The 25,835-nt window shown below is 36.9% G+C and overlaps 1 protein-coding gene across 4 annotated transcripts in view; it reads left to right on the top strand.

The window, feature by feature from the left end:
- The window catches only part of ALG13 (ALG13 UDP-N-acetylglucosaminyltransferase subunit), a 58,903-nt gene that overhangs the window by 21,037 nt on the left and 12,031 nt on the right, over positions 1-25,835 (top strand). For 3 of the 4 annotated variants that reach the window (XM_046673005.1, XM_046673006.1, XM_046673003.1), the window contains exons 6-20: positions 3,681-3,762; positions 3,969-4,131; positions 5,761-5,836; positions 6,847-6,955; positions 8,132-8,196; positions 8,530-8,630; positions 9,671-9,798; positions 10,550-10,796; positions 11,232-11,345; positions 11,539-11,695; positions 12,032-12,152; positions 14,332-14,364; positions 14,463-14,518; positions 18,329-18,400; positions 19,684-19,849. In XM_046673005.1, coding sequence (XP_046528961.1) covers positions 3,681-3,762; positions 3,969-4,131; positions 5,761-5,836; positions 6,847-6,955; positions 8,132-8,196; positions 8,530-8,630; positions 9,671-9,798; positions 10,550-10,796; positions 11,232-11,345; positions 11,539-11,695; positions 12,032-12,152; positions 14,332-14,364; positions 14,463-14,518; positions 18,329-18,400; positions 19,684-19,849 — 1,690 coding nt within the window. The remainder of the gene's footprint in view (positions 1-3,680; positions 3,763-3,968; positions 4,132-5,760; positions 5,837-6,846; positions 6,956-8,131; positions 8,197-8,529; positions 8,631-9,670; positions 9,799-10,549; positions 10,797-11,231; positions 11,346-11,538; positions 11,696-12,031; positions 12,153-14,331; positions 14,365-14,462; positions 14,519-18,328; positions 18,401-19,683; positions 19,850-25,835) is intronic. The other variant, XM_046673004.1, reaches the window with a different exon arrangement.

Below are 25,835 nucleotides of genomic sequence, written 5' to 3'. Positions count from 1 at the left end.
AGGTTTTTTCCAATATTCTCCTATGAAGATTTTTAAACTTACATAAAAACTAAAGGAATTTTACAGTGAGCATCCATATACCTACCACGTAGAGTCTGCTGTTAGTATTCTTGTTTTATTACATATCTATCCATTCAGTTTATCTTAATTTTTGATGCATTTCAGAGTAAATTTCAGACATCAGTACAATTGCCCCTAAACACTCAAAGTTTTTTAAACAAAGGTGTGACATAATCAGAATTGTTTGAGGAAGGGGAGTGTGTTAGCTTTTGTATTTTAGCAATTGTACACAGCATTGCCTGAGATGAGATTTAGACATTTAGATCTTTATCAGGACTATTTATTTATTTATTTATTTTTTAAAGATTTTATTTTTTTCCTTTTTCTTCCCAAAGCCCCCCAGTACATAGTTGTATGTTTTTCGTTGTGGGTCTTTCTAGTTGTGGCATGTGGGATGCTGCCTCATCGTGGTTTGATGAGCAGTGCCATGTGCGTGCCCAGGATTCGAACCGACGAAACACTGGGCCACCTGCAGTGGAGCGCACGAACTTAACCACTCGACCACGGGGCCAGCCCCTATTTATTTATTTTTTTAAGATTGGCACCTGGACTAACAACTGGTGCCAATCTTCTTTTTTCTTTTCTTTTCTTTCTTTTTTTCCTTTTTCTGCTTTTTCTCCCCAAATCCCCCTGGTACATAGTTGTATATTTTACTTGTGGGTCCCTCTAGTTGTGGCACGTGGTACGCCGCCTCACCATGGCCTGATGAGTGGTGCCATGTCTGCGCCCAGGATCTAAACCAGTGAAACCCCAGGCTGCCCTAGTGGGGGGCGTGAACTTAACCACTCAGCCAGGGGGCCAGCCCTATCAGGATTCTTTAAACCTGCAGTTCACTTATTTTTTCCTGACATTTTATTTTGAAAATTTTCATACAGAGAAAAGTTAAAAGACTTGTACAGTGACCATCCATATACCCACCACTTAGTTCCTACAGTTATACAGCTCCATTTTCAAATGAGTCTTGTATATCTTACAGAGAAGATATTGAGCTAATTAAAGGGAAGACACCTTTTGAGAACTATAAGAGTACAAAAATAAAATGTAAGAGGGGCTGGCCCCGTGGCCGAGTGGTTAAGTTCGCGCGCTCCGCTGCAGGCGGCCCAGTGTTTCGTCGGTTCGAATCCTGGGCGCGGACATGGCACTGCTCGTCAGACCACGCTGAGGCAGCGTCCCACATGCCACAACTAGAGGAACCCACAACGAAGAATACACAACTATGTACCGGGGGGCTTTGGGGAGAAAAAGGAAAAAAATAAAATCTTTAAAAAAAAAAAAAATAAATAAATAAAATGTAAGAACTTTTGAATGTGTGCAACCATGAGAATATCATGTATAAATCTCATCCGTACATATATACAGAGCTAATACTTATCAGCAATTGGGTATGTACGTGTACATGATAGTGTATATATGTCTGCTTTGGGAATGTATAAAACGAGTATGTTTGCTCATATTGAAATTTAAGTATGGGAAAGCCAGGTGGCAGCAGGGTACTTGTGTTGTGTGACACCTTGCTTTGCCTCAAACTTAGTTACTATATCTCGGTTCAGGCTCCTAAGATTTACATTTGAATTCTTTGGGTTTTCAAAAATGAGTTTGTTAAAATCAGTGAACGTTATTAATGAGCCTTCCATAAAATATATTTTAGAGGAAATTTTCAGAGAAATAAATGCCTAATGTTCACCTTGGTACCTTTCACCTTCTATATTGACTTACTTCTGCATTTTTACATAGTTATCCAGTGTCAAAGTGGATGCTACTGGAGCTAGCCATCTTTACTCAGCCCATTTGCTCTATCTAGAAAGATTAGAAATACATACTTATATGACAAGCAAAATGAAACTTAAGTATAGAAATATAGAGTGAAAAGTCAAGTCCTCATTCCTGCTCTTCAATCTCATGCACTTTAAAGTAACAACTATTAAGATTGGGTGGGTATCCTTCTATATCATTCTCTTTGCATTTTTTTTTAATGTAGATAGACTTATACCTAGCATTCTTTTACTTGTTCTTTTCAAATATCTATCCTCATTAGTAATCCAGGCCTACCTCTTTTTTTCACTAGTGTACTGCCATTACATCCCACCTTCCCACCTCCAGCAAACACACCACCCATAAGTATGTATGAGAAAATTATTATTTTATGTTGGGATACCATCAGGAACATAAAAGCCATCATGCCTAGTTTTACCACTTCCAGTCAAAACGGAACTTCTTGCCACTTGAATAGAGAAATTGTACGGTCATCTCTTTTTTTTTCCTGCTTGGTCATTCATCTGTTCTGGTTAGCTGGTTCCTTTACTCACTTAACAACTGCCTCCGGTTATTAACCTTTCTTAGTTGGAGTTCCCAGTTCTTCTAGTACAGAGTACAAAGGGCTTCTCTTCTCAAAATCTGCTCACTGTTCTTTTGGATTAATAAACTCCTGTTAAAGGCAAATACCCCTTGGGGGTGGGTGAAACTTCATAACTTAAACTTTACTGTGAGTTACTTTAGCTTGACACTTGCCCTCAATACTTTGAAATGGATTATAGTGATGGAGTGGGAATTGTGATTTCAAAAAAAGGCTAGGCTAATAGACCTGGGATCAGGTTACTTGATTATTGGGAGAAGTTAGCTCGTAGTGGTGTAGGAAGATAGGAAAAAGAGTGCTTAGGATAATTTTCTGCCAAGGAAGCTTGGTGGCGACATCCTCCCATAGATCATAGAGAGTCATCTTTGGTACCTCAGTTGCTGATACCAGAGATGGCTTCAAAGTGAAATAGACTTAATCACTAGGGATTATATCCCTTACATAAGACAGGTTTTTGAACAAAAGTTTAAAAAGGTTTTGGAGCAGTTATGTAAACAGATTTCCTTACATGGAGCCAGGGAGCATTTTTACTGGAATAACTTCGGTAGTAAGCATGGCCTTTGAATTATTGGTTGAAAAAACTAGAGATTGAAGGAATCAGCTAGTTAACTCGTTTTGTAGCCATCTCAGTGCCTTAATTCATTAAGGAAGTCTCTTTAGCAGTATTGCTCCTATATAGTGTATTCATATATTGCCATTCAGTACAGTGGATAACATTTTGAATAAATTGAATGAAGTCCCTCACCCCACAGTCTGAGTTTCGGGAATTTGACCTAATTTCTAGTCATTTTTAGAAGTTAAGCTGGGTAACTTTTGACTTGTCTTAGGCTTTCTATTCACTCACTCAGTTTGTAAAGTTCTCATCTGTTGCAAACTTGTAAATCAGTACTTGCTTGGTATATTAACAGGAATATAAGGTTCACAGTATAGCCTTAGTAGTGACTTCAATCTTGGCATTTAAAAGTCACTGTCAAGAAAATCTCTTTCTGAGGTACAGCTTGCATTTATCTATATTTAGATTTTAGAAACTGATGTTTCTCTAGTTTTATTGAGCTATAATTGACACATTAATGATAAGTGAAATAAAGCAGATGGAGATAGACAAATACTGTATCACATCACTTATACATAAAATTAAAAATCACTTATTTAAAAAGAGCAAATTCATTTAGTTTATCAGTTTCTGATTAGCAACTTAATTTCAAGTATTTCATGGTTGTAATATGTGTAACATTCACTTAATTGTTTTGTGTATTTTTCTTTTCAGATTGTACTCTGCTATTCAAATAATGGTCATTATGATTCAGTGTACTCAAAACAATTTCAGTCAAGTGCAGCTGTTTGTCAGGGTATGTGAAGGCTTTATAAATGTTTTGGTGTGTTTTCAGATGATTTGTTGCCAGTCTTTAAATTGAGGGACGCATGATAAATAGCTCTTGTAAATCCTTATTGGTACCTACTCAATTTGTACAATGGGTTATGGCTATTTTCTCATTGTTATATAAAAAAAAAGTCTTATTTTGACAATTGGAGTTTTGGCCGTTTTTTCCTTTAGCTGTATTGTATGAAATTCTCTATAAAGATGTCTTTGTTGTGGGTGAAGAAGAGTTGAAGACTGCTGTTGAATTGTTTCGAAGTGGTTCCAAGAAGAACAGAAACAATGCTGTGACTGGCAGTGAGGATGCCCATAGTGACTACAGGAGTTCACCGCAGGATAGGTAATAAAGGGAAAGGGGATCTCTACTACAAGATTATCAAGTTTCATGTTTCTGTGCATCATCATTTGAAAGTGGAAGGGACCTAGCAGGCTTATGACTTAGAACACACACACACGCATTTTTTTAATGGAGGAAGAGAACTTTTACCAAAAAACTATGTTGTATTGTGAGATTCTCAGGCTTTGGGGATTTGGCCCAAGTTAGAATCAGTTTTTTTAATGCTAGAAGAGACTTTAGAACTATCTAATCCTGTGAGTCTCAAACTGAAGTTGTATATGAATTACTTAGGGTACTTGTTAGAAAGGCAGATCCTTGGGCCTACCTTCACAAAATTTGAGGTCAGAGTGGGGCCAGGAATCTACTTTTTTAACAAGTACACCCAAGTATTTTGATGTAAGTAGGCCGCGGACCACACTTTGAGAAAAAACTGATCCTGAACCAGCACCATCATTTTGTAGGTGATAACTGAGTTTCACAGTGGTTACTTGACACATACATTTAACTGACGGAAAAGAATCTCTCAAGCTAAGGGGGGTTTTAGGAGCTTTCGAATGTCTGCCTTTGGTACTCACTAGGGGTATAGATTGTGGCCTGTGAGGAAACAGCTGTTATTGAACAAATTTAGTCAAAAACTTTGTGTTTGAGATAATAAAGTAGGGCTTGTCTTAATTCACATAGGCTTGCTGTGCCATTCAGGTGTTGCCTTGTCTTTTTGTCTTGCAGTTGTATTTTTTGGATGTTTAATACTTGCAATCTTTTTTTCTGGTAGAAAAGTTTTTTTTTTTTTAAGCTTATTTGGGAATGCAGGGGGTGGCAACCATATATCAGGATAAAAGTCGCTTCATTCTTCACTGATTATTTGTCTTGAGGACTTTAGGCTTATGGAAACTGTAGTGGTAGGAAGGCAAGGTGTGTTATCTATTGCTGCATAAGAGTATTACCACAAACTTAGCAGCTTAAAACAACACACTTATCTCACAATTTATGTGGGTTAGGAATCTGGACACTGCTTAGCTGGGTCTTCTGCTTAGGGTCTCACAAGACTGCAGTGAGGCTGTTGGCCAGGATTGAGTTCTCATCTTGGAGCTTTGACTTAGGGAAGGGTCCCCTTCCTCACTCACATGGTTCTTGGCAGCATTCAGTTTCTTGCAGCTGTAGGACTGAGTACTTCAGTTTTTTTGCTGGCTGTCAGCTCTAGGTAACCCTCAGCTCTTTGCCACATGGGGTTGGTGAACATGGCTGCTTCCTTCCTTATAGTCAGCAAGAGAGACCGACCAGCAAGACAGGCACTACATTCTTAGGTAATGTAATGATATTCATCCTGTCTATTGATTAGAAGCAAACTTGAGAGGGGAATCACACAAGGGTGTGAACACCAGGAGGCAGGGGACCATCTTAAGAGTGTGTCCCCACCGGAGGTATGAAATATAGAGGATAATCTGCTAAGTATATTGTAGCACATACTTATAAAAAAGAAGCGTAAATTTAAATATTGGGATGAAAAAGTATTTGCCTCATTTTTAAAACAGAGCTACTTTACCACTAGGTGGTAGTATGGTCATTAGACTTAAGACTTTTCTTAGCCTCTGCATTTATATAAAGCTCTTTGTTGTAAATCTTTTCAATTAGGACTGAAGAGTGGGATGCCTGCTGCAATGTTGAAAATATACCAGAGGGGTACAATCAAGAAACAGAAGAAGCAAAGGTTTGAGATTTTCTAGGGCAAAGAATTTCCATAGTCTTGGCTTGCAGCATCATAACTTAAACTAGTTAAGGTCAGGTGGTCCATTCTAGTTATATGGGGTCGGGGAGGAGTTGATGTTTCTTTTGTGGAAATCTTAATCTGAAAATGTAAAATGTGTGCTTAATGTTCTGTGAATTTTTATTTTTATGAAATTGTAGACTTTTTCCAAAGCAAACTCTGAACTCTTGAGAAATTCAGAAGCTGTTGTTTTTAAGTTAAAAGTACTATTACAAACCCAGTAGACATGTTTAGTTTGTAATCAATCTTCTGATGCTAAGGTTTCTTTTTGTCATTAAAGAATATAATCCTTATCCCTATTATACTCAAAGAAAATAGGTAATAATCCTAGTTGGAGAAACAAGAGAAATTTTACCATCTGTATAGGCCTAAAATCAAGCAGACCTTCAGTTTGAGTCTAGCTAAATAGGGCAAATACTAATACAACAATCTCTATTTATGCCTCAAGTGCTGGTAATTTGGGAACAGTATTGAATTTTATGGTGAAATTCTAGGAAAGCAGAAGAAAAAGTTAATTCCTTTGGAAGTTGCAACAGATTTTGACCAAAATGAAGTAAAATTTTCAGATTTTTCCAGGTGATTTTAGGGTACAGAAACACTTGCACCTCTCTGTGTATATCAAGATGATACTTGTTAAATAGCCCTAACTGAATCTTTAATCCTAGTCTGTGTTGCATTGATTTATATAAGATGTATCCTGAGTTGTTGGCTGCATTAGACGATATTTCCCTTCTGCCATATAAAACCTTTTAGATTATTCGCATATTGCTTCTTTAATCTCCTGATTTTTAAAATACACAGTAAAATTTATTTCTTGTTTTAATAAGGAAAGGGAGGCCTATGTACATAGTTTAAAAAAAGAAGGAAGAAAAAAACCTTAATTCTTCCTTCTTCATAGAAGGAAGACTTAAGCTAAGGATGGTGAGTTTGTAGCATGATTATTTTTGTTTTAGTCTCCAGAAAATCCATCAAAGATGCTCTTGCCCTATAAGGTGCTCAAAGCCCTGGATCCAGAAATCTATCGTAATGTAGAATTTGATGTTTGGTTGGACAGCAGAAAAGGTAACGAAATATCAACAGGATACTTTTGAATCCTGACAGATCCAGGAGAATAATTTTGCAAATTATTTCTAATAAGAGACATTTTCAGCGTACTGTTATGAAAACCAGCCTGGTACTTTTTAGCTTGCTCAATACATGATTTAAATCCAGAGGAGGAAACAAATAGGTTTAGAAGTGGGGAGGAATCTTTTAGAGTCTGATGTTTATCTGGGACTTCAACTTTGCAAAGACTATGTGGAGATAGCTTTTAGGTAACTTTAAGAGTATGAGAAACTTGTAGTAACTGGAAATAAGCTCATCTTAAAGTGTTAAGACTGCCTTCATTGATAAATGGATAGGTCAGATGTCAGCTAACTATGGCCTGTGAACAAAATCTGACCTGCCACCTGTTTTTGTATGGTTCGTGAGCTAAGAATGGTCTTTATATTTTTAAATGGCAGAAAAAAAATTAAAAGAACAGTATATTGTAAACAGCGTAATGAAAATTACATGAAATTCAAATTTCAGTGTCCATAAATAAAGTTTTATAACAGTTGAGTAGTTGTGACAGAATCTGTATGGCCCAAAAAGCTTAAAATATTTACTATCTGACTCTTTACAGAGGAAGTTTGCCAACTCCTGAAATAGATAATTATTTATCTCTCCTTGTTAGATAACTAAGTTGATTAAAGTAGACCTTAACGTTCTGTCCTCAAGTTAGCTTTTAATGTTTCATAGTTAACCCCCTGAACCTCAGTGAACCTAGGTGTAGTTAACAATCTAGAATGAAGTTAGGACCTTGTGGAACACAATAAGTTATTAAAAATAGTAGGCTGCTTTGAAAAAGCTGCAGTGTTATTTTTTTTCTTGTTTAAAATTTTTTTTATTGAGGTATGTTAACTTTCAAATTGTACCTTATTGATGTTTGACCCACTCTAAGATTACAACCTCCCAATTTCCATCTAGTATTTGTTTTACAGCACAAAAACTATTCTAGCAGGTCGCCTTAAATTGACCACAGAAATAACCCATCAAGAATGATAGAATGACCCTTTAGGACTATTTTCCCCTAGATTTTAGCTTATAGTGATGGCATTGTCGATTACACTGTGGTAAAAGTAAATTACAGAATTGAATGATGTAAAATAAGAAAGGAACCAGTTCAGTTGAGCTTGAATTTTCATTTTCTTTTAATAGAACTTCAGAAATCTGATTACATGGAGTATGCTGGGAGACAGTACTATTTAGGAGACAAGTGTCAGGTTAGTTTTCTTTAAAGAATCAGTAATTTGTTTTTTCCAAGATTGTGGTTTTAATCATTAATACGAGTTCAACACAACTAACTTACAAAATGCTACAGTATTTTTTTAATGTTTGTGTTAAATTTTAATTACAAACTTTTGTAATTAAACGTAAGGCTCTTTCAGCTTGTGCCACCTCCATTGAACCAGACTGGCAATATTGATTGTCACCTGCGTTCATAAGGAGACACTGAACTCCATTTGGGGAGAAGTGGTATTTTTGTTTGGCAGACACCAGATCTGCCAGTAGACTTGAGACTAGATGTATTCTGACAATCTTTTCCCCTCTTTCAGGTTCGCTTGGAGTCAGGTGGAAGATATTATAATGCTCACATTCAGGAAGTTGGAAATGAGAACAATTCAGTAACAGTCTTCATTGAAGAATTGGCAGAAAAGTAAGAATATAATAATTTGTTGAACTACTAAGATCGTTGGCTGGTAATGCCTTTTTGTGATACTAAATTGAGAATTACCAGGATGCTAGTAAGAGAACCAATGTTATATCTGGTATTGGCCTAAGATGACTTGTCTCAAATTGTAAAAGCATATGCTGAAGTATGAAATCTCAGTAAACCTTTGTCTAGAAGTTTCCAAATACTAGGCACTAGCCAACTTATTAGAAATATTAAGTACAACAGAATTCTGGTAGAAAACTCTTCATACTACTTGGAAAGCTGGGTTGTTAACTAAGCCTCTGCCAGTATCAAGATAAGCTAGTCCAGTCATTCTCAAACTTTAACATGCCCCAGAATTACCTGGAGGGCTTGTTAAAACACAAATTGGTGAACTCTATCCTTAAAATTTCTGATTAAGTCTGTGGTGGGGCCCAAGAATTTAAACTATTAACAAGTTCCCAGCTGATACCAGTGCTGTTGGTCCACTTTGAAAACTATTAAACTTGGTTAAATGCCCTAATAACCAAAAAAAATCTCAGCAGCTTAAAACAAAGTTTATTCATTAGTCATTTAGCGTGTTCATAGTGAGTCAGCAAAGGGGACCCAGGCTGACAAACGCTTTATCTAGACACATGCTTCCATGATCACAGGCAGGGGAAGAAATGAGAACATGACAAACTATGTCCTGGTTCTTAAAGCATCTGCTCACATTTTATTGGCCGAAGTAGATTACATAGCCAGGCCTAAGTCAGTGGGCTGGGAAAATATAATCCTCCTCCAAGGAGAGGCAACAAATGCTTGTAAACTAGTCTACCACAATCTTTGCTCTGAAATGTGATAGTGCTTACCAACAGCTGTAAAATTGTACAGACTACTCTATAAGGTTTCTTAACCTAAAAAGGAAACCTCAGCAGGGAAACTAGCGTCAACAGGTTTAAGTAAAGTACATTTGAAATTGAAGCAGGAGAGGAAGGGGTATGTGCATCGAATGAGAATTGTCTCTGTTGCAATGGCTTCATGGTGGCATCTTTAACTTTAAGGCACGTTGTTCCACTGGCTAACTTAAAACCAGTTACCCAAGTGACACCAGTTCCTGCCTGGAATGCTATACCCAGTCGGAAAGGAAGAGGTTACCAGAAAATTTCCGGGAGCTGTGTCCCAGAAATGGGTTTGTATGCTGATGATTTTCATTGTTTTCCCCTTCTTCTACTTTACCTACATTGTATTTCTTTTTTTTTTTTTTTTAAGGTAAAAAAAAAGTCTTGTTCTAGGGTAGAGTTTCTCAACTTTGTCACTACTGACATTTGGGATGGATAATACTTCATTGTGGGGAGCTGTCCTGTGCAGTGTAGCGTGCTTAGCAGCATCCCTGGCTTCTATCCACTAGATGCCAATAGCAGCCTCCCTCCAGTTCTGACAACCAAAAATGTCTCCAGACGTTGCCAAATGTGCCCCAAGATGAAGAGGGGCAAAGTGGTCCCTGGTTGAGAACCACGATTCTTTGGGACTTTGTGTAAACTTAAGCTAGAGTGGATTTTAGACTCTAAAAATTGAAGAGAAAAGATTTCTCAAAGAACTGTGAAAACACTTCACAGAAGCAGCCAGAGATATTAACAGGCATGATTTCCTGGATAATAGTCACGTAGTTGGCTGGCTGACTCTTTGTTTTGATGACAAAGCTGCCTATACTAAAGATAGTGCTGAGATGTCCCTTGATACAGAAATTGCCTGCTGGTTTTATTCTTCTAAATGGAAGATCTAGTACATCCTTAAAAAATACAAAAATTCCCTCCCTGTATTTATTTGGTTAGTTCCTAAGAAAAACAGCTGAGAGTTTTAGGCATTTGGGGGAGTTGTGCGGAGACACTGGATCTTTTGGTTTGGTTATGAAGCTTATTTGCTACTTCTTTGTCTGAAAGGTGTGTCAGAGATGGACGTGAAGCAGCGGAAGAAGATGTTCAAGAAAGTTAGAGGGAAAGAGGTTTATATGACTATGGCTTACAGCAGGGGACACCCCCTCCTCCCACCCAGGCTTCAGCACAGTATGCATTATGGGCATGACCCTCCAATACACTACCCACAGCCTGCTGGCAATGTTATGTCTAATGAACATTTTCATCCTCAACATCCATCTCAGAGACAAGGTCGGGGATATGGGATTCCCAGGTAAGACTTAACTGACTTTCAAGATAAGGTACATCTCTGTTTAGATATTGGGAATAATTCCTGGACAGAGTTACAGTAGAATTTAGAAATATCTTAATAGTTTAGATTTCTTTTATAATCTATGCCTAAAGGGAGCATAAAGAATGTGAATGGGTGTAAACTTAAGTTTTTGTCAAATGAATTTATGGGAAGATTTGTATTCTCACGGTCTAGGGAAATATGGAACAATTGAAGATGTGGTAGAATGCCATCAAGATGAGTGCCGTGTATATGACACTGTATCCATTAATAATGGACAGGCCTAGTGCCAGTAGTGAAAAGAGCAAAGCTCTTTCTCTTTGGATGTTGTTGGAAAGTTATGTTAATTCTATTTAATTACAAAGACTGACTACTCAAGAACTAGTGAATAGAGTTCTGTTTTCCTTTTATTCTTAGGGATTCATCTCGCTTTATAAATAGGCAGAACATGGTGGGCCCTAAAGTTGGTTTTTACCCTGGCCCAGGTAAAAGGTGCTGCCAGAGCTATGATAACTTCTCCTATAGATCTCGGTAAGTGAATTTTAAGTGTCGAAAATCAGAGAAAATGGGTAAGTCTGGCCTTATTGGTGAGCAACGAATACATGGACTAATTTTTAAAAAGTGTCAACATTAAGATGTTTGAATTGTTATTTAGAAATTAGAAACAAGTTACTACCATGTGTTATCATTTTTTTCCCTCTTTTCATTCTTCGAACTACTTAAGTTCCTTTAGACGTAGTCACCGCCAGATGCATTGTATGAATAAGGAGTGCCAGTATAGCTTTGCCCCAGAGAATGGACAGATGCCCGGGGGCTTGGAAGAAACCATTACTTATTACGAAGTTGAAGAAGGGGATGAGACTGCTTATCCACCTTTACCTGTAAGTAGGTCAAACTTTACTCCAAAAGCTGTTTAGTTTTTTATTTATTTTTTTAAGTAAACTACCAAATAAAGCCCTTTCTGGAAAACATGAGTTTTCATCTTAGAGCTTTACAGATGGGAGAAGAGAACATCTTTTTTTAGCTGTTCTTAGAGAAAGGGGGTAAAGGTAGACAAATAATCTTGCCTATATAGTATGGGCTAATATTTTCTATTTTCTTGGTTATCATTTCTTCACTTATTTTTTGATTCTAAAGTACATTTAAAATATTTATAGCTTTTCTCTGGCTATATATAGGGAGGACTGCATGTGTATATGTGTGTCTCTTTGGTACAGAATCATGGAGGGCCTTCTACAATGGTTCCTGCTACTTCAAGATACTGTATTGCAAGGCGAGGACATAGCTCAGGCAAACAGACTTTGAATTCAGAGGAGGGTGATGGCCAGAGTGACAATGGTGAGTCAGTTACAGTTAAATTTTTTTTTTTAAGATGATTCTTGTGACGTTAGCACATCAGGGCTGTGAAGTGGACCTAAAATTTGGTTTGAGGGGGTCTCACTTTGTTCTGGATAGCTCATTTTGGAAGAGTTATCACTTCTTGTCTCAACTTGCTAGGTGTTTGAAGATGTCTTGGTATTTCTCAGAAATTTCTCAGACTTCTATTTTGGTAGGTCGTTACATTATTATAACTTATTTTCAACTCTCTGCATAGCTCTTGAGTGAGTTTTGATTTGGTGAGAAATCAAATGAATTTCACTATGGAAAACATCTATTCTTTATTAGTAAGGCACTATTCATAATTGTTCTCACCATTTTTTATAACTCCTTAGGCTGTTCATGTGAGTAGCTATCCTTTTACGAGACTGCTATGAAATAACTTTTTCACCCGAAGAAGTCTACTTAATCTGTAAACATTACTATTCATTGAAACCTATTGGCCATCCACTGTACTAGGTAATTATATTTGTAATTTAATATAATACTTACTGTATCCTTCTGAGGAATGTGGTATCCTTATTTTATATGTTAGGAAATTGAAGTTCAAAGGGTAAATGACAAAGCCAAAGTTATACCATTGGTAAGTGGCAGAGATTTAAATTTTTTTATAACAGTTTTATTGAGATGTACTTTACATACTGTACAATTCACCTGTTTAAATTGTTTTTAGTGTAGTCACACAGTTGCATAACCATCACCACAATCAATTTTAGAACATTTTTATCACCCCAAAAAGAAACCCTGTACCCGTTAGCAGCCACTCCCCACTTTCCCCCCAACTGCCCCCAGAGTCCTAGGCAACCACCAGTTTGCTTTCTGTCTTAATGGATTTGCTTATTATTCTGGACTTTACATATAAATGGAATCATGAAATACGTGGTCCTTTGTGACTGGCAGAGATCAATTTTGAATTTGGGTTTGTCTGATTCTAAAGCCTACGTATATGCCCTTAGTTGTTCTGTTGCCTCTCACCACGCAGTGTGCTTGTTTTTACCATTTTACTGTAAAATGATATATGCCTACTGAAACACTTGTGGAGGAATTGGGTGGATTAAGGAGGTGTGAGGCAGCCTGAGTGACTTGACTTACCGGTCAATTTCCTTATTTTCTTGTGATATTCTTCTTTCTGCTACTTATGTAGGAGAAAATAGATATTTCTAGGAATTTAATGAGGATAAAAAATCTAGCACGTGAATAATCTGTGAAGACTTTGTACATGCATGTGCTTAAGGATGCATACTCTGCTCTTTTACTCAAGCATAACTTTTTTGTTTTTTCCCTTTAGTATAGTGGGAACCTTCAGATATACTGCTCATCTGTAGTGGCATATTTGAAGTAATCAAATCTTTGTTCTCATGTTAAATCCTGCTGTCTGGAGGAGTTTGCATGCATGCGTGTTTGATAAGTGATGTGTTTAGGAATCAAATCCAGTTTTGACCTGTAGGGTTTTTGTGGAAAACTGTCCAATTGAAGATTGACTTTCTCTGCATTTCGATGGTATAGCAGTCTTAAAGCAAAATATTTAAGTCTACTGAGCCATCCTCTGAGGACAAACCGATTTTAAATGTATTATTCACCTGAAATAGGCTGAAAAACGGATGAGGCATGACATATCCTTTTAAGGTCCACTTAAGCAAACTGTGGGTTATACTCAGATTATAGTCACCATTTACTACGTGTCAAGCACCATGCTATGTTCTTTTCACCCTGCTATGAGCTAGGTACTGTTATCCCTGTTTTACAGTGAAGAAATTGAGACAAAAAGACTAAGTAACCTGCCTAATGTGATGTAGTTAATCAGGATTCAAATCTAGACAGACCTAACCCCAGAGCCTTTGTATTTAATCACCATATCCTACTGTCTGACTGGAAAAGCTGGATACAGCTGGATTTTTCCCCTCAGCTTGAACTCTAAGAACTAAAGAAATTTTCGGAGGAGAAATTTGTAGTGTTTACAGTCAATCTCTGGCTTCAGTATTTGTTGACTAGTATGAAAGTTCAAATCACTTGTTTCAAGGATGTATACATTTTCGTTTTGAACATATATTCATAAAACTTGAGGAAAAAGCAGGTGCTGGCCATCTGGCTCTGCTGAGCTGAAAAGCCCTACATAAACACACTTCTCTTTTTTTTCTAGGAGGATATCATGAAGAATATATTTATCCTTCAGGTCAGTGAGATCCAGATATAATCTGACATTCATCATTGTTTATAAAATTTTAAATTGTAAAATAATACTTTTTACTTTACGTTGTCTATATCCTCTAGAACCAGATTATGAAACTTCAGGAGTTCACAGCACAACTGAATCGACAGCAAACTTGGTAAGTATTTAATAATAATGGCAATCACTTATAGCTCCTATGTACTAGGGCACTGTCCTATGAGCTATACATATACATACATTTAAATGAAAACAATCCTATGAGGTTATTAGGGTATCTTCATTCCATTTTCTAGATGAAAAAATTGAGAACCAGAAATAAAGTAACTCATCCAAGATCAAGCCCCTTTTCTGAAACTAATCTATTTAGAGATATTCCTAATGTGTTGATACAAGAGAAAATTCAAACGTCGGCGGTGATTTATTTTTAGAGGATTTTGTTATGATTTTCCTATCAGTAAGAATGGGCCATAAATCTCAGTTACTTCATATAATAAGAGTTTGCTTCTTGGTTATGCTACGTGTCCGTTGGAGGTTTATAGGAGGGCTCTGCTCAGGGACTCAGGCTGATGGAAGTTGCATTCATGATTGCCAAAGCGGGAAACAAAAGGTAGTGGAATGGTGCAGTGGCTCTAACAGCTTCCACCTGGAGATAACACGTCACTTTCTTTTTCATTGGTCAGAGCATGTTCCACTGACAAATCTAACTTCTCTGTGCCCGGAAGTCAAAAAGTTGGAAATATTTTAATGGCAGTAAGGACTGTAATATTCAACTCAAACTCCCTCCCACAGTCAAAATACTTGCTTCCACCTCAAGTGAGGCAACCCAAAAGTGCCATTCAGTGTAATTAAACTCAGAGCCCAAGGTTTCAGGGAAATGTATTCTTTCTTGGGTACAGAGGTGGCTTCTCTTGATCTGGAGGCCTAAAACCAAAGATATAAAGTTATTTACCCCCTGCACACCCAATTTACAATGATGTAGCAGGTACTGAAAAATTGCAGTAAAAATTCCCACTCATAAAGGGAGAAAATGGGAGAAACACAGGTACTAGCCTATAACAATACTGACGTCATGATGGACGTCGTGAGGGCCCCTACACTATGCATGGGGACTGTTCCCTAGAGTATTTCCCTGGTTCATTTTTTTCTGGGGCTCTTGGTTACTCCAAGGCCGGCCTGCCCGCCCTTTGGCCATATTTGAAGTAGGCATTGAGGAATAATCCTTCTTGGCAACTGAGGAGCTTTTCTCAGGCTGCTTCTTACTCATAGAAAATTGGGAGGCCAAGGATGTTTTATCTCAGGCAGATGGTTTTAGTTTTGCTCATGGTTTGTTCGGCCGTGTGATTATTTTATTATGCTGCTTCTCTGTATGATTCCTCTTAGTTTCATGTCCCAATAGCCATACTGACAGTTCTTTTTTTTAGATATACTACTTAGATTTGCTGTAGTTCTTTTCTTTCTTATCCCTATGTCTCTCTCTAGTTGATCACAAGTACCTTGAGCTTATCAGGCATTGATGGAAGAGCCATACCTTTGGACCCCTTTCCATGAGCTGTTTTGTCCAAGTGCAAGGATTCACTGAGTATTATATCCTTAGTTAGACTCTTGCTTTGAGATATTTTAATGCAATCAGATTTTAACAATGATTTGATTCTTGCCTCCAGGCTGAACTTTTAACTGGTCTTTGTTGTTCAAAGCATTTATTTTGTCTTTTATAGTTTTGGGTTGGAGCAGTTGTCTCTTCAATCCTACAGGTCCTTGTATTCAAGGACTCGCTATTCCTTTTCATTCCTGCCTGGAAACTACTCTTCTGTACTCATCTGTCTTAAAATATCTTGCTAAACTCTACCAACAGTAATCAGAACACAAAACTAACATTGTTTTCTAAACCTCTTCCTCTAAGAGCCGCAAGTTCGTAATCTTCTCATGTTAAATTTTTGTTACAGCAGTACCCTACTTCTAGTTACCAATTACAGTTTTAATCAAGCTAGGTTATGCTGCAATAACAACTCCCCAAAATCTGAGTGGCTTACCACAGGAGAGTTGTTCTTGCTTATGTTATATGTCCAATGCAGGTTGATAGTAGGCCTTCGTATATCCTAGTCACTCAGGGACCCAGGCTGATGGACGTGTGCTTTCACAATCACCTTGGCAGGGCTAAAGATAGAGAAATTGAACACTAGCTCTTAATATTTCTGCTTATATTTCATTGGCCAAACAAGTCACATGGCCATACCTAACTTTAGATGAGGCCAGGAAGAGCATCCTACCATGTACCCACAAGGAGAACTGGAATATTTGTGAAGAGCTTGAATGACCAACCTCTAGTCTCTATGATTAATCTTAACTTTGGTAGGTTCATGTACTAAATTTTTGTTTTTACTGTTTAGGCAATACATCTTACTAAGGTGAAGAAAACTATGATATGTAATTTCCTTTATTTCTCCTTCCCTTCCTTTGCCCCTTCTGGAGAAATAATTTTTCCCCTCACTCTGCCATTACTGTTCTCATATCACATGCTTTTTATACCATCTCTTGATACAGCCACGCAGGTGAAAAAGCCAGTAAAAATCTCACCTTCAGGGATGACAGGAGTACACGCTTGATTTCTTTCTGTCCCTTTAATTTCACTTGTTACATGTTCCTTTTTGTCCTGAACTTATTTTATCATACATCCCCAATATAGCTTTCAATCTCTTCATGATGTGCTCCCCTCCCACTCTTAGTTACCAAATCCATAGCAAGTTTCTAAGTAACTTTTTGACAGCATTCTAAAGGGAGAGAATCAGTGCAGGACTTAAAGATTTCCAGGCGCAGAGCCTTCTAAGAAATCATGAACATTAATTCTTTCTTCTTATTTCCTTGTCCAACTCTCAACTAAATCCTTCTCTAAAATTATTTAGTGTTCACACTGGGCTTCCTGAACCAGGGCTAAAGTTTACCTTTTGGCAGGTGCCTTGGCTATACAGGCATCCCTTGTTTTATTGTGCTTCACTGACAATGCGTTTTTTACAAGACCCTTCGCCAGCAAAAGGATTACAACTCACTGAAGGCTCAAATGATGGTTAGCATTTTTTAGCAATAAAGTATTTTTTATTAAGGTATATATGTTGTTTTTTAGACATAATGCTATTACACGCTTAATAGACTACAGCATAGTGTAAACCTAACTTTTATATGCACTTGGGAAACCCAAAGATTCATGTGACCCGCTTTATTGCAATATTCACTTTATTGCGGTGGTTGGAGCCAAACCTGCAGTGTCTCCGAGGTATGTCTGTACTTGAACACAAACTTTACAAACATGCTGCAATCTTAGGTCCATGTGGAGCTCATCTTTGTCACAGAGTGGTTCCTCTTGTTTCCTGTGATTACTTCCCCTGATTCCCTCTGCGTTCTTACCAATATTTCTAATTTCTGCTGCTAGTTTTTTTTTATGCTGTCATGACAATCTGGCACGCATAACCCTGAGCCTTTTATCATTTTTACTTTACAAAGACAGGGACTTGAACCAGAGGGGAATGGTGTTTGGGTTATATACTACATCTTGCTTAGAAAGGATGCAGCTGAACAACAGTTATCCACCCTTGTCCCAAACTACATCTTCAGATGGAATATTTTCTTTTAGCAAACTATTGTTGATTGTACTGATTTTGAAGCTTTTAAGGCAAGAAAGGCTACTGAGAAAATGTTTAGATTACAATCCTCTGTTACATTTTAGTTTCTGCATTGGGACTAGAGTTGGATGTCATCAGGATCTCTGTCGATAGGAAATAGAGCAGTCACCTAAATCAGGCACTGGAGTGATGATACTTTTTGGAGTGTTATCTTAGTGGTCACTTCCAAATTTGAATACTTTCAGGACAGATCACTTTCATGTAATTTTAGGAGATGTTGAAATCAGGTCTTTTATCGATATGTTGCTTGGTTTCTTTATTTCACCTTATTAATATTTCTGTTCTCATTAAAGTCTCTTCAGGACAGAAGACCATATTCTCTGTCTCCTCAGGACACAGTTACCTCATACAACTACCCCCAGAAGGTAATCTTCATAGTGTTATCAAGTAGTCAGTTGCAATGGTCTTAACAGGAAAATGATTTTTTTTCTTTCTGTTCTCTTTGCCCTTCATTATACTTAAAAGAAGCTGCTTATGTTCCCATCTTAAGTATTATTGTACCTTGTGGTGCCTGGCACAGTAATTAGTAAATTTGTTCAACAAATTGATTGGGCATCTACTGTGTTCCAGACACTGTTCTGTGTGCTGGCTTTAGACTACTCATAGTCAATCTACTCTGAAACTCTTATATAATGAGTTAATATAAATTACCTGTCAAATCTCTGTCATTTTCTGAAACTTAAATGTAAAACTCTCCTGTAGAATGGGGAGTTGGTCTTAAAAAGGTACCTGAAACCATAGGAGTGAATAAGATCATCCTAGGAAAAGGAGGAGATTGAGAAGAACGTCTAGAACAGAGCCTGGGGATCACCAAATTTTAGAAAATGGGTAGAGAAGGAAGGAACAGCCAAGGAGGAAGGAGAAGCAGGAGAGTGTAGTATTATGGAAGCCCCAGGAAGAAATTGTTTCAAGGAGCAGTCAAGTGTCACTTACTGCCAGGAGGTCAGGCAACATAAGGACTAACAGGAGTCTACTGGGATTTATTGCCATAGAAACCACTGGTGACTGAGTGCAGTTTCTGAGGAGTAAAGCAGGTAGCAACTACACTGCAGTGGGTTATAAGGAAATGGAGACTGCCACTGAGGACAGTGTGTTCAAGAAGAAGAGTCTGTTAGCATTTATAGAACATCTCTCTGTGCACAGCCCTGTATTGGGTGTCGTTGCCCAATCAGAAGAAGAAATTGCAATTGCATGGAGTTTTAAAAAAAAAAAAAAAAAACACCTTTCTGTTAAAAAGATTTGTTTGTGTGGGGAAATGTATCTGCTTGTAAAAATAAATGTAATAAATCTCTGGAATAATATTCAGGAAATGCAGAGATTACCTGTTTGGCGAGAGGGGAACTAGTCAAATGGAGAATAGGGTTTGGAGGAACTTTTTCATGGTATACAATTTTATACTTGACTTTTGAATCATATTAATGTATCACCTTTTCAGAAAAATAATAAATTAAAAAATTAAAGCTCTCAAAGTAATCTGGGGTCTTCTAAAAGAAATAACCTAACCTTCCTATATAGGGTTCACATAAAGATTGACTTCTCAGTGTTTTAATTATCAAAATACTATTTCCTGAAATTTGCGATCAGATAAGAGACTAATATTGTTTGAGAAACGAAACTTAGATTTCTGAACTTTCTTTCACATGTACAGGTGATGGTAAATTCTGCAGCAGTTGCAGCTTCCTGTGCCAATAATGTTCCAGCTCCAGTCTTACCTAACTATACAGCAGCTAATCAAACTGGTAGTACCACTTCAGTTTCCTCACAGAATGCTATACAACCTCTGTTTGTATCTCCACCTACACAAGGCAGGCCAGGTAGGTTATTAGTGGTTGCTTACATCGGAAGCTTCTTTCCCTATTCGTGAACATGCACAAACAATCCTAGTAGTTAGATAGGAATACTTTAATTTCCGGTATTAAATTTGTTTAACCTACTTAATAAGGTATGTTCTATGTTTGAGAAATCCATGAGATTTGAGAGCCAGGGTTTCAATTTTTTTCTCACGTATTTGGCTTTGATGTTATTGTATAGTTATCATTTTGCTATCCCACTGAATATTTAGAGGGCCTGTAGTAGTTTCTCAAACTTTGACATAAGTTTTATTATACAGGAGTTAAGGTAAAGGTGTTTCACACTTCACAGAATTAATTCCTGAAAAATTTGTTATAAAATACATTTATATATAATGAATCATTTTCCCATAACTGTTGTAATGAAGAATATAGGCTCTAGAATTTAAGAGCTCTAGATCAGAATCTCAGTTTTACAACTTGTTAGCTATGTAATTTTGGATAAGTTATTGAAACTTTCTTATCTATGAGCTTGGGGGTACTGATAGTGCCAATTTCTGAAGTGGTTGTAGAATTCGAGTGAGTTAGTGTAATTTGAGATTCTCAGCAGAATTCTGGGAAAGTGGTGCCAAGAACAGTATAATTTTTCGATCTGAGTCTCCGAATAAAAATGGAAATAGCAAAACCAAAACCCATGGATAACATAGCTAAACTAGGTGACAAGCTATCTCCATGAACCCCAGAATTTAAGCAGGTGGGACAAACCATCAGTTATAGGACATGCATGCTATCAGGGTCTATGTGAGAGCAAGAAGACAGAAGCATCGAGGATGTTGTCTGATGTACCTGAGCACAGAAGAACCCCAATATTGCTAATAAGAATTCATTCACTAGAAAGTGGGACAGCCAATTTGGAAGAAGCAGCTAATACTGTGAAGGGATTTGACCTCTCGAGCACTTGGCAAGTGTTTGGTTACATGTTAAAGGGACTGAAGGGCTTGGAGCAATTTGGCCCCTAAGAACTCTCAAAACTTAGCTTCCAGGGTTCCATTTTAGGACAGTATTCCTCACTGGGGAGAAACTGCTGGAAGTGGAATCAGAATTGATCAGGATAGGGAAAAGAGCAGGTCCAGACTAAAGTTGAGGAGGAGAACAGAGCCAAGGAATCCTAGAAGGCAGTCGTGTGTTTGAACACTACACAAACACAAATAGACGAGAGCCTTATGAGGTTAGGAAGGTTTTCCTGTTCTCCACATCATTCTAAAGTTCATGAGAAATAATTTCACATAAAAATGAACAGAAGAAAAGCACTAAGGTCAAATCCTATACAAAGAGGTTTTAAGAAAAAAGAATATTCCTGTAGATAGTAAAAGCATGTCAGAAATATGCCCACTAAACAGAACTAAACTAAACAACTAGAATGCACTAAAAACATTAATAAAATAATATAAAACACAATTCATAATTACAAAAATGCAGAATTAGAAAAAGATGAGGTGACAGAACCCTAGAAAGCATTAGAAATGGAAGAAAGTCATTTCAGTAATGAAGACTAAACTACAAAGAACATGACCGAATATATAAACAGATAATGCTTTATGAGAAAGATGTAAGAAAGGGGAGAATCTAAAATGAAGAAAATGAGGGTACAGATTCAAAAGTGGCATATTAAAATAAGGCAAAGGAGATCAAGCACTGATAGAAGTCCCTGAAGAAGAAAACCAAATCAAGGGAAAAGAACAAATACTAAAAACTATAAATTCAGAAAACTTCCCTGAATTTAAAAAGGATTTAAAACTACATGCTGAAACAGCACTCTGCATACCTAAGAATATTGACCCAGAACCACGGACTCCAGGATATTCTAGTAAAATGACTGAACTTTAAAGAAAAAGTCCTTTGATTATCTAGATAAAAGAGCCTATGGATTATAAAGAAATAAAATGATAATCCTCAGACTTCGACAGCGGTGCTTCATGCTAGAAGAAAATGGAGTAACCTTTAAGATAAAGAAGAAATGTGTGAATCAAAGATTTTTATATCCGACCAAACTGATTTTCAAGCCTAAAGGGCAATATGTAAGAATTCAGAGAATATTTTTGACGTGAACCCTTCCTGAAGAATCTGCTAAAGCTATGCTGTCAAGCAAGATAACTACTAGCCACATATGACAATATAAATTTTAATTAATTACAATTAAATAAAACCTTCAGTTGCTCAGTCACAGCAACTGCATTTCAAGTGCTTAAAGCCACATGTGGCTAGCGGCTACTGTATTGAACAGCACAGATATAGAATGTTTCTACAATCACCAAGTTATATTGGATGGATGACAGTGTACCAGAAAGTGAGTTTTGACTTTTAGACTACCAAGACAATTAGAGACATCAACATAAGACCTGATGGTAAGTGTTAAATATATAGTTAACTGTAGAATGAAGACAAAATGAGGGCTGAGAGGGTGAGAATATACTGTGTAATAGCCTTATGTTTGGACAGTAGCTATTTTTAAAAATTGGAGAATTGAGAGACCATGTACCAAGCATTTTTTAATGCTCTCAATAATCACATCAGGTTCTTTTATGTAGATACTCATTGTTATTCTGAGACTGTAATGTTGGCTAAAACAAGTGAGTCTGGGATATTCTAATTTTATCTCCTGTGTCCTTACAATCAGGAGTCTCAGTATGAAAGAAAGATGATACAGATATAATAAAGAGGCTAAGTAAAAGCTTTTATTGTCTCAAAGTTGAATTGGAAGTATCAATATGAACTTGAGGTATTTCATCTTTAAATATATGTGTATTTTCCTAGCTCTGTCCACCAAAAAGGCCTAGAAACAATATCCCTCCCACTCAGTTTGTGGTCTTTAAATACCACTTCTCACTTAAAAAAATCCAAACGGCTTTGTGGAGAAATGGCTGAGAGTTCTGGGCAGGAAATATTCAAGATGAGCTTGGATCATTTTGTCATGCCAGAAAGCAAGAAAGCTATCAGAGTACTGGGTTCATGACAAGGACTCGGGAGCCATCTTGAAGACGTTCCTACTGGCCAAAGATGGAACAATTTGAGCCTTAACAATGATAATTGCAGTAGACGGGAACATATCAAGTGTATCAAACTTAAAAGTTCCTAATGATACTTTAAAAATCGATCATCTGAAGAGGATGATAGGAAACCAGTTCATTTTCTGGAAAATAAAGGGAGAGAATCAAGCATTTAGCCTGCCTTTCTTATATGAAATGTACCACTGGTAACCAAGTAGTAGATGAGGGGAAGTGTTTCTGTCTATTAGTATGTATTCTAACTAATCAGTGAAAAAGAAGTGGCAGAATATAATCATTTTGTGGTCCTTACTGAATGGATGGGTATTAAATAGCAGTAGCTGCTAAGATTGCAAAGACAGTCAAACATTACCTATAGACGTGTCAAAGGAATCAGTCCTGAGTCTAATCCAGTCTCTTGTATCTAGCTGCCTATTTGCAGGAAATACAGAAGAGCACATTGAAACACACCATCAGTATGTAATTGGCAAAATCCAGACCATGGGAAGCTCAACAGATCAAAGGGCCTAGATTCTTCAAATGAAAACTGAAAGGAAATGACAGGGATGGACAAAGGACCAATAGATTAAAAGACAATCAAGACATCAACTTTAAAAAACTGTCTAGGAATGCACATTTGGGTGACAAAACTCTTAAAACCAGAAGGAAGTGATTCCCATGAAGGTCAGGATAATGGTTAATTATGGTGAGAGGGAGAAGGTTGTGATTGGTATGGGCTACATGGAACTTTTCTGCAGTGGCTGGCAAAGTTTTAAGGTGGACACTATCCACCTTAAAGTAATCTATTTGGGTTTTTTTCTGTATCTGTTTCATTTACAATTTAAAAATTGCTTAGCTCAGTGCCTGGAACAAAAACATGCAGTATATGCTATTTAATGACCCTAGAAATTTTTCATTGAAAATTTCAATATAGACCCTGGTTTCACTACTTTGTACTAATTACAGGGGGAAGCGTTAGCTGTCTGCTTCCAGCAGACGTACGAGCTTAAAATAATGAAGTGACAGGTGAATCAAGCATTGTAATGCCTCGTTTATGTACAGTCATTGAAAGCTTACTCTTTAAATGCCAGATTTGTGTTCTATGTAGATATTTCTAAAAATGTATACTGCCTTCATTTATTTTGCTTTTTGTTCTTTGAGTCACGTATGAGCCTCAGCTATAACTCTACTAGGTCATGGCTACTTTTTAGTTGCTCTTTATCATTCCTGTCAGTCCTCTAGATGGAACAACTCCTGTTTCCCATTGTGTTGTTCATGTGTCTCTCTGGCAACCCCATCCCATCCTCCTTTAAGTCGCTTCCTGTCTGCTAGGTAACTGGATGCTGTGATTGCCTTTAATATGAGTCACCTCATGGGCATCAAATCCTGAGTTTTGGTAACTGTTTGCAAGGCTTTTGCCAGAGTCAGGGCTTAGCTACCTCTGTGTTTAGTAGTTGCTTTTTACCGAGTGATCATGATCACATTCTACTATCTAGCGAATTGAACTTACTCGATTTTCCTTTTTAAAAATGGTGTGATTTGAGTGCTAGCTTGAAAGGAATAAGAGTGGAGCTTTGTTGAAGAAGCCATTATTTTATAGAAAACAAATCCATAAAGCCTTTAGAACATTTGGAGATGTTCTAAAAATTAAATTCCTCTTCCAAAACTATAAAAGTGGAAGTTTCTGTATGCATGGCCAAACTCCAAAACACCTGAGCAAGTTTTTAAAATTTACTGTTGAATTTAGGTAAAGTAAAATTCTCTTTTTGGTTCCCAGTTCTGTGAGTTTTGACAGTGCATAGAGTCATTGTCAAATCATTGTCTCTTGATTGATGGCCACAATCAAGAGACGACAGTTTCATCACCCCCAAAGAGTTATTTATCAAGTTCTAAATAACCCTAAGGCACAGATCTCCTTTTACTATTAGCTTGTAACTGTATAAAGAGTATAAATGAGTGTATTGTTAACATTTGTCAGTAAATGAGAACAATACGGATTACTTCTAATACTTGGCCTTTAATTCCTTTTGCTAAATTTACCAGAATAACAAATTCAGCTTGTGTGGACTGTTCCTGTACTAAACTAAGTGTTCTGAAACTCTGAATTTAAGCCTTTATTGAACAATTAAACTAAACTTTCTATACTTCTTAGGGTTAAAATTATAGTGCAGGTAAAATAATGATAAAATTTAGTACTTGAATTTCTACGTTGCTTAAAATTATTCAGTTAAATTTGAAAGATTGTATCATTCATCGTTTGTCAAAAATTTCAACAAATTTATCTGGCATACTATATATATATATATATGTATTTGGAGATATTTATTTTTACTGAGTTGGAACTGCATTGTTTCCTTCATCGTAGAAGAATGTATTAATATTTAAACATAATTGTATTTGAATTTCTTGTGTCAACAACTGTGATGAAACTCCTAAATGAGTATTGTTTTTAAACTGTCGTAACAGGTATAGGAAGTTAAAAGGGATAAGATATATCATCTAGCCTGTTTTAGATTCTATACATCCTTAGAAGTGGAACTGTCGTGATTTAGAATTCCCTATATTCCTCCAATGCCATCAAGTAGAAGCCTTCAAAGATTACTTAAATCTGTAATCTGTGTGATTTAGTCTCTTATTAGCTTCTGCCTCTTGTGATTTGGCTAAGTGGCAAATGGCTGAAAACATCCTTAGCTTAATACAAAGTAAAACTTTTGCTTTAATAGTATTTTATTTATGTACCTATTAGCTGATGTTCAGTCTTGATAGTCAAGGCTCTTCAGCTTCTACTTTTTTCTCTTTTAGTTTCAAATAATTTCCTTAACTGAAATAACCTGTAATGAACTCCTCGTTTTCAGCTGGCATGTCTAAGCACATGTGAGCCATTCACCTTCCAAGTTTTTGTTTTGAAGTCGAATCATAAGGATTAGAGTTGTTTGAACATATTAGGGACACAGAAGAAGTAGAAA

The sequence above is a fragment of the Equus quagga genome, chromosome 10, assembly GCF_021613505.1.
Source record: "Equus quagga isolate Etosha38 chromosome 10, UCLA_HA_Equagga_1.0, whole genome shotgun sequence".
NCBI classification, from domain to species: Eukaryota; Metazoa; Chordata; class Mammalia; order Perissodactyla; family Equidae; genus Equus; species Equus quagga.
This window is presented reverse-complemented; position numbering and strand designations above follow the sequence as displayed.